This window comes from Anopheles darlingi, chromosome 2 (genome assembly GCF_943734745.1).
Source record: "Anopheles darlingi chromosome 2, idAnoDarlMG_H_01, whole genome shotgun sequence".
Taxonomy (NCBI): Eukaryota; Metazoa; Arthropoda; class Insecta; order Diptera; family Culicidae; genus Anopheles; species Anopheles darlingi.
In genome coordinates, this window is record NC_064874.1 from 8,062,856 (window position 1) to 8,072,500 (window position 9,645).

Consider the following 9,645-nt stretch of genomic DNA (forward strand, 5'->3'; position numbering starts at 1 on the left):
TGCTGCCTTGCTTCCAGCATCCGGCCACCTGTGGCAGTCCCAAGGAAGCGAAGGTACAGCGAAGGACACACTCGGTAAGTAGTCACGTGTAATGCGCTCAACAGGCAAAACAAAACGATGGAAACGTTTTTCGTCCTCCTGCTGACACTTTCCGGGCTTCCGGTTCGCCGGTTCCGGTTTTCCGGTGATGGGAGAGACATTAGAGCTGAACTTCCCTTGCAGGGCAAACCTCGATAGGGCGGATGCGGTGGACAGATTCCTTTGCCCTGCAAAGCCAGCGGCAAAATGTTCCATTCGAAAATGTATGTCACACTTTCCTGCGTATCCTCGGGGGGTGGGGGTGGGGGTGGGCGGTGGTATGCCTTTGCTGTGAGGGTTTCTCCGACGTCGATTTGCTGCGTCCAGTTTGGAACTTTTTCCTCCCCGTCAGCACACGAGACTGGGCGTCGGGCGTTTGGGAAAAGTTTTTCACTTGGAACGGCTAGAAAAGGGGAGCGGAGCAGAGGGGGATACCGTGTCGACAGACGCACATTCCAGTTGCCCGACCCAGGAGGTAGCAAGGGGACGTAAAAAAAGTGGTGGCCGGGGGGGGGGGTGTTACAGAAATTGGCAACAGTTTAGAGGCAGTTGACGAACAACACTGTGGAAGTGATTGGGGTGTTTTGATGGAATTGTTTACCACGTCACGTGTTGCCGTTGTTGTGGCTGCTCTGTTGTTATGTTGAGACCGCTATGTGCAGAGCAGCGGTGGTTGTTGGAGATCTTGAGTTTTTGAGAAACGGTTTTGTGAATATCATTAGTCAACTAATTATGCAGATCGCCTAACGGCCTGTTGCATTTGTAAAACCGTTTGTTTGTCAAGATGCTGCATTCGACTCCAGGACAGGCGGGAAAATGGTTATGAAGAGCATTATAAAACGCAAACCATAAATCGATAATGGAGAATTGAATCTAAATGAAATGGACAAGGAGTCTAAATGAACCAACTGAAAATACTGAAGAAGAAAAATTTATACCAATACCAATGGACCATTAGCAGGGTTTTCTTTACCACTAGCAGTTAATATTATTGTTATTTGATATTTGCATTAAGTGTACATAATCTTGTACATGTCTTCTGTTCCTTTTCCACTTTTCATTGGCTTTGTTTTTCTTTTTTATTGTTGTTATAAAAATAGTTTATTGTGAAGCATATAAAATTGTTGAAAATGTCTAAATATAAATCTGTAAAGAGCAAACAGAAGAGTTGGGAAAAAAAATTGGGAGCTGGAAGTGTAACTAGTGTTAAAGTAATGTTAAACTTATGTCAACAAAAATAGCAACAACAAATAAGAATGTTATTGTAACATTTTAATATCTAAATTGAAAATTGAATTTAAAAAAATGTGGTGATGTAATTCTCAATAACAATTTTTCAAAAGTATTTGGTAGTAGTATGAGGAAAATATTTAAAAAAAATCAATCTAAAACTCAAATTTTTTACACCATACTCTTGATTGATCTCTTCGCGTTCAAAATTAACAATATTGTAATGTAATGTTATGCGAAAAAAATGCGGTAACGAAAACATGAAATCAAATACTTTAGCCCACATATAGCATTTCAACAATGAACCTTAAAATGATATAGAGTGCCAAGCTCGCTTTCCACGTGGCAGCAATCCGTTACCCAAATCTCTCGGTTTAAACTTCCATCAACCGAAACGAAACAATGCTGCCCTCTAGGCGGCCACGGACCGAAACGCGCCTAAGTAACTTGTGTCGACTTGTACGGTGGAGCTTTCTTGGAGTCCTTGCGCCCCACACACACACACACACACACACACACCGCTGAGGCATCGCCGGGTGGTGTTACCGGAATGAACGCCAAGCCGAAACACCACGTGGTGTGCACGAGTTAGCCTGACCGGCGTCGACGAGTCGGCGCACTCCGTGGGATACACCCGTAGCCGGAAGGCCAGGATGCTGTAACGCCCGCCTCCCGTCCTTGGTTCGTCCTGGCAACTCCACCTTCTCGGGGGCATCTCGGGGCAAGGATGCCTGCGGTTGGACCAATCGGAGAACGCTATCCCGGTGCCACGCCACGTGCTCACGTGCTCCATCCGAAGTGCTTGCTGCGACACGATACGCGCGATATCATCGGGACGGAACGGAACGGAACGGAATGAACTCGGTTCAGGCGCTCGCCAACATAAACTGGTTGTCACGCCAGCATCAGCGTGGCGTGGTCACGCGCGCCTCCCCCCATCCGCCTTCCCTTCTGTGCGATAGGCAGCTGATGCTGGTGGTGTTGGGCCGCCGTCGCTATGCTCCAAGCGAGGTGCGCTGCGCGTTCATCGCGCAGTTCGTGGCCGCGGCTGAACGCGCGTGGTTGTTGTCAGTGTCTTTCGGCAGCGTTTTCGGGCGGCAGCGCACATCCCTGTTTGCGGTGGATCTTCGCTCTTCTCGTTTCGGTTTTTCGTTGTGCTGTAAGTGTGTCTGTGGCGTGCGTGCAGAGGGGCGAGTGTATTTTTATCCCGTACTGATGATGATCCCGTACCCCTGAACCCACTGATGGTGCGCGGGTGTAGCATCGGTTGCGTTTCCGGCCCACCCGGCATACTCTGTGTTTGTGCGTGTGAGGCGTGTGTGTGTGTGTGTAAATTTTCTTTTGGATACTCCGATTCCAATCAGTTCCTGAGCGCCAACTCGGCTGCTGGACTCGTCTCGTTTCTCTGACCAAAAGTGCCATTCGGTGTTGGTGTCAGTTCTAGCGAATTGCCGCCATTCCGCGCGCTGCTGGGTCCCGGTTCCGTCGCCCTGACAACAGAGTATCCATGAGTGAGAGAAAGAGAGTGCGAACAGCGGCTATCGTCAGCAAATGGCCAGTAGTGGACGGAACGAGCATTTGACAGCTTCGGCGGCGTTGAAACCAGATCGTGGCCGCACCCGATCCGATATTAGCGAGGTGCTGACTCGCCACCGATGCGATTCATGATCATCACGGGGAACGACACTGTGTTGGAAGGGTGGTGAAGGCCAGAACTTGCTGACGATGTGTCCAGAGTTCACACAGAGCCAGCCCTTCGTTTCCTTCACGACGACAAGCCATTCAGCTAACCGGCCACCATTCGAATGCCTCACGAGAATGTCAGTCGCCTCTCCCTCTCTCTCTCTCTCTCTTTCTCTTCCTCTTCTCCCCCTTCCTAGTGACTTCACGTTCCCTTGGATGCTGATGATCATGATCGTGGCCCCAAAATTAGACGACACAACAACACCCGAAACGCTGAGCATCTGCGCCCAGCCGGGGCCCAAAAAAACCTTGAGAGACAGTTTTCGCCGTACGCATCCCGCACGAGGGCAAATGTCATCGACAGCACGCACCAGCAGGCCATTCCTAGAGGCCACATGCGACTTGCGGCGGTTGGGAACATTGGAACAGCTCTGGCACTGGCAACAGAACGAAGCGAAGGCACGAATCACAGGATGTAACCGGATTGGCGGATATTAGATCATTCACCATTCGCGAGTTCGATGACGTCGGATTCGGATTGCGGATCTTAGCCGTTGTTGGTGTTGTTGTTGTTGTTCTTCTTCTTCGTCAACTAGCTGTTGGTCAGTGCTCGTTATTGGTTGACGCACTGCAAATATTGACAGTAGCAGTGGCAGTGGAAGTGGAAGTGGTTTAGCCAAGGACGGGACTGTGCCGGCGACAAGTGGTCGATGGATTCGTTATCGAATTATCACTGCTACTTGGGTGATAACTGGGAGCGTTGGTTCGTTGGATTGGGGTGTTGGTAATTCTTGAATACTCGTCACTAACCGATGGCCGATCCCGAATTCAGTGCAGTTTTTTTTAACGTCTATTCTCTCTCCCCCACGAATCCACGCAGCACCGGCAGAAGGTGGCGCTAGTGTACGGGTGTACGGGATCGCAGCTGTGGTGATAGTGGATTCCAGGTCATAGTGTTCCGTAGTGTGTTCTCCTCTCGGGGATTCGGTTCCGTTTTTTGGAGGGAGAACAATTCTCGAGACGACAGCTATCTAACAAGTCGAGTGTGTGCGTGCGTGCGTGCGTGTGTCGCTGTGTCATCGGATCGGATCGGATCGGATCGGTGGACGTAGCTCGGCACACAGGGGGCAGGCAGGCTACGCCGCCACAGCAATGGCGGCCGTACGGTGTGGGGTGAGGGCCCTACAGCTGCTGCTGTTGCTCCTCGTCGCTGCCAGCAGTCGGTTCGCACTGGTAGATGCAGCCGGGCAACCGGCGTCTCTCATCGAGGCGGAGGTAAGTGTGGAAAGTCTTATGGACCTCGCGCGCGTTGTGTGACACTTTAGCGCGAGCAAACAGAACGACAGGTTCTGGGGAATGGGAGGGGTATGTTGACTTATCGAAACACTGAGCCGAACTACTTCCAGCCCGTGCTCGAGTAGGAACTCCGAAGGCGACCGTCGAGAATGCTGAAGAGGGTGGGCGTTGGCGTGCCGAGCGTGCGCCATGCCCAGGGCGTTAAGTAATACACCTGTGAGGAATGGAGGAGTCAGTCGCTCGTCGTCGCAAGGTTATCTGTTTAACCGGTGATGATACCGGACGTCGTGCGTGTAGCCGGATGTAGTCGTCTACGGTCCCGCCTCTTAGCCACCTTGTCTGACTCCACTTTCCACTCGAAAACTACCAGCCAGCATAAAACTCCCGGCCACAAAGTACCTACAATGTATGCGTGCGCACCGCACCGCACCGAGGCACCTCGTCAGCACGCGTGTGATCCAATTGAATGACCCTTGCCTCACCTGGACACCCCTTCCCACCCTCCCAAGTTGGACTACAGGTTGGAGAAACGGTCTGATCTTGATTAAAAAATTCCGGAGATTGTGTACTCGGTCATGTGTGGTGTGGTGTGGTGTGGTATGGTGACGATGTCGTACCAGGGCGACTGATAAGCGTACTTTTGTCGACCATGGCGCGTTGTTCCGTTTCGGCGACCGGCACCAGCGAACGGGGCGCTAGTTGCACTAGTGTTGGTTTTACGTTTCGGTTGCAGTAGGTACCTGGTTGCCAGCGGTATCGCATCAGACGCTGGTGCACCTTTCGGGGTCATATCGGTGCTGCGGTGTCCGTGGCACGATAAGATGCCCGGCCCTTTGTAGATAAAGCAAGCAGCATGCAGCAGCAGCAGCAGCAGTAGTACCATAACCGAACTACGTACCGGTAGTAATGGTTTTCTATGTGCTTCAAAGTTCACTCCGTCTGTTGGGCGGCTTATCCGTATTTTCTTATCGTAGCTAGGATTTGGATTACGTGGGATCTCCGTTTTGGGTGTGGATTCAGGAGTACGCACGCCAAGAATAGCTTGTCCCTGAAAAGGGCTTCTTTGATGTTCGTCCAGCAAGCGGTCCAAGTAGCCACACGGCTATCGACGGCTGTTTATACCTGCCGGTCGTGCCGGTGACTTTGCGATATTCGTAAGTATTCGCTCTTACAGTCCCCGGCCGAGTGTATTGACTCAGCTGCCCCATGGAGCGATGGTCTTTGACTTCTGGTTCATTACCGCCCGGACCATGTGGTGGTGGTGGTGGTGGCGGCAGCGAAGGTGGTTCGCCAACTGCCGGTTCCACCATCGTCCGACCACAGCCACAGATCAAAAAGGTATTTCTCTCGTTTATTGTTGGTTTTATGTTTGCTAAAAATAAAACGAAGATCAAATGCCGCGGTTGTCGGAGTCGGAGGAGGAGGAGGCGCTGACCGAAGAGGGTTTGGCCACAAAACTCACAGGTTTTGTGGTGGGCTGGCTAGGTTTCAGAACCTGTTTTCAATTAACACACACACTCGCGCAACAGAAACTGGCGCTGCTCCAGCACAGCCTCATCTCAGCCGGTCGTCGATCGTGTCGATCCGCGGTTCCAGACAACTTCAGACAGCTCCAGACGGACAGACGGACGGACGGACAGAGCAACCTTTATCGAATTGCTTGCATCTTGACGGATTTGTTCTGGCGTATAGTGGCCCTCGTGCTGACCCTGACCAGCCGGAGCAATCCAGATGAGGTCGTAGGATGCACGATTGGTTCGGCTCATTTGCATGCTGCCTGCCAGGCCACGAAGCCGCAGTCGTCGACTGGTGAAAGGAGAAAGGCAGAATAGGTGGAACGTGATGCTTAACGATTGGATAAGATTACTGATCGAGTTCCCTGATCTCGGTGTTTCTCCTGCGCCTCAGACTGCGGCTGCACACAATGAAGTGCCATTTGAAATGTATCTTCCGGGCGGGACAGCAGAATGTCCATCTTCATTAGCTGCCGGTTTCTGCGCCCGGACCGGCGGCGAGGTTGGCTTCTGGGATTATGTCGCTATCGGTAATCCAATCTCCAGGAATCAAGAACCAGGCAGCCAACGAACGACTGCGTTGGCGATGGAACCAGACTGTGGTGGGTACGATCGGAAAGAAATTGGTTCACCAACCCGTCCGCGGCAGGTTACAGAAGGTGCTGCGTTCACGGTCACCACCATATATGGGGCGCCACGCAATGACCCTGCAGGTTTTGGATTCGTTGTGCTGGACGTATATGGCAGTGCACGCGGCTGGAGGCGAATAAGGCGCCAAATGTGGCGCCCCCTAAACACTAGTTCCTCCCCACCCTCCCCGCCAAAAAGGTAAGATGATGATGAACACTCGGTCTGGATTCGGTTCGGTCTCCGTCTCCTTGTGCTTGAGGTGATTCCGACGCTTCGCATCACTTCTGTTGGCCCTTTTTTGGGGGGGAAGGGAAGGGGGCCAGTATGGTGTGTGGCGGTGTGTCTTTCATTTCGTACCGCCTGGAAGCGTAACGGATCGGCTAATTATCATATCATTGCTAGTCAAGCGCCGGTTAACCCGCTCGCTCGCCTGTACGGTTGCCGGCGCGGCGCAACATGGCGCTGGTTCGTGAATCAATTTGCTCCATTTCAAGCGGCAACCCGCAAAGTGACAGCGGTTCACACCGAATCGGATGACGGGTGTCCGTGGGTTGAGGGGTGGCTCCGGTGTGTATGTTTTCCGTCACGGTATGCGCCACTGCTGTGGTCTGGATGAAATGGAACTTCGCTTTCGTAGCCGTACACCACGAGGATCACCTTCTCATGGTTGCCTGTACCGTCGAGCTGGGCTCAGGTTTGTTTAGGTGGTTTCTGGGACTTGGCACTGCGACACCAACACTCGCTCGCTCGCTCGCTATTTTTGGGTGTTCTGTTGTAATACTTATCGTGCTTGTAACGAAGAAACACGAATTACTCACAAGCACAAGCAGTTTAGACGCGAAGAGTGCGCAATAGAACTACTTCATGCATGCCGTAATGCCTATAAACAGAGTTCATTCCACGAAATTAGATCGTTACAACGAATAGCAACTTCAAGCATTTCGAACAAATCCCTCACCATACCACTTGTAATAACCACTTCCCAATATCAAGTGTTGATCATGATTGGAGGGGGCGCACAACACACACACAGGGGCACGGTAGGGTTCTCAGAAGCGAATGCGAGGCCGGATTGCATCAGCTAGCGATATCGCATCATCGCCACGGAAGAGCCGGCGCGGAACTGTCACCGTGGTATTTCGAGTTTCCCAGAACCTATTAATCATCCCGTGGTGCCGGTTGGTGGGGTGCCGCGTGGCGGGGTAGTGGAAAATGGTGGTCGAGTTTGTCACAGCAACTTCAATCTCGCTTCGACGCGTCGCCGGCAGTGTTTTGTAAACCGATCGGCATCCCCTCCCCCTGAAAACACGCACAAACGTGATGTCATAGGAAGGGGTAGCCGGTGCAGATGCTTCGTAATCCGGAGTAGCCGCTCGATGGCCCAGTTTGCACTCTCCCCCCTCGGAGATTCCCGTAAACACGAGCACGATCAAACAAACAAAGAGGGTGGCTTTCGAAATGGAAAGAATCGAAACTCCACAACAAACTTCGTGGTGTACTAGGAAAGGAGATGACTGGAAGGCGCTGGAAACAGTAACACAAGGGAAGGGAATCCATAAGAAGTCGGCGCTAAATTGGCTGGAAAATCGAGTCACGAGATTAAGTCACGAGCAACAATTGAGAATTCATTCATGACTCACAATTAGCACCGTCACCGTCGGCAGCACCTGTTGGCGTTCTTGGCACGGACTTTGGCCCGAAATGAAAGTGAAATTTTGTAAAGTGCCACCACTTGCTATGCACTCCCCCACCTTACGGTGTCGTTGCTGAAGCTTGAAGCGGGGCGTCGTGACGTTTGTTTGCTTTTAATTCGTGCAACAGCAGAAGCAGCAGCAGCAGTCCGTTTTCGGTGCCCGACTAACCGACCGACTGTTTGTCGCGAGCAAAGAAAAGCCTGCGTTGGGAAATCAAACAAAATACCTGGCCCCGGTATGAGCCAGCGTCGACGACGACGACGACGACGAGAGTGGTAAACGTTATCTTCCAGAAAAGATGGTTCTGTTGCTCCGTTGCTGGGGTCGGTCGGTCGGTCGGTCGCTGGGATGATGATTAATTTTAACAACCATAAAAACGCCGACAGTCGACACCACGTCACCTCGTCACCGCGGTTTGCCGGGCCTCCGGGGCCGCCAATTGCCTAACGCCTTTGGGTGCGGACGTCGTTCGTCGTCCGTCTCTCCCCCGAGTCTTTTGGGAGGTGGTTCTCGGTTTTCAATTTCATCCGGCTGTGAAGAGGTGAATGAATTCAGTGAAATTAGGAAAAAGATTAGTGTCGCGCCCGGCTTTGGCAGCCTGCCAGTGGCCAGGGGTGGTGTCTCCTCTGGCCAACCGAAAAGACGACGATCCGGTGGAGGCAATAATTAACATCTCATCGTTCACACGTTGCTAATTTAGTGAAACAACCGCCGATCGCCGGTTAAGGAAGGTTGAAGTTTTGCCGGCGGAATGCGATCCGAGGAGGCTGAGCCGCGTTTTACTTTCTGCCAAAAAGTAACCTTCGAGCTCTACGGCACGGTTTGACATTTCGTTTACAAACAAAAAAAAAAAATAAATTCGATTCGATTCGATTGGCTATCCGATGCAACCGGGGATATGTGGCTGGAGATGAAACACAAAATCGAGCCATTTGTTGCGATATTTATTGTCGATTTGTTGTCGAGCGGAATGGCGCGATAGCGATGCTGAGCGTGATAGTTTATTGGACAGTTATTTGTCGCAGAAGTAATGATGTCATCCTGTTGGTGACTATTATCTTGGATGACGTGTTTGTTCTCGTGCGTCTAACTCGTGGCCGAATGCATCAGCGAGTTATTGTATCCTGTTAGTATCAGACTCTAGCATCTGTTACTAAGAACTCTGCTCGAGTTCGACCACACTGTTATCAGTTGTTAAGCGACAACTAAAAACGTTATTCCCACAGTTAAGTTTCAACACACCCGGACCAGAAGTTGTTGTTAGCTGCACCGTTAGTAACTGACTTGTGGCAGTATGTGGCTTCAAGAAGAGGATTCAGACTTTAAAGGAAACTCCTTTTTTTATCTCTCGCTGCTCGCTGCTGTAGTGCAAAAGGAAGAATTAATCATCCCTTGATCCCGGTTTAAACGCTGTGCTTAATCATAATTCACCATGTTCACCGGTCAGCAACAGGGTAGAGCGTGGCTAACGAAGCCTCCTCCTCCTCCACTCCTGCTCTCCACCCCCGAACGGCCGGTTC

General features: G+C 51.5%; 1 protein-coding gene across 1 annotated transcript in view; it reads left to right on the forward strand.

Moving 5' to 3' along the window:
* The first annotated feature begins 2,348 nt into the window (after nt 1-2,348).
* LOC125951081 (basement membrane-specific heparan sulfate proteoglycan core protein) overlaps nt 2,349-9,645 on the forward strand; it is a 91,176-nt gene continuing 83,879 nt past the window's right edge. Inside the window, exons 1-2 of the mRNA XM_049679619.1 lie at nt 2,349-2,467; nt 3,872-4,266. Of these exons, the coding sequence (XP_049535576.1) occupies nt 4,144-4,266 (123 nt within the window). The 5' untranslated portion in view covers nt 2,349-2,467; nt 3,872-4,143. The remainder of the gene's footprint in view (nt 2,468-3,871; nt 4,267-9,645) is intronic.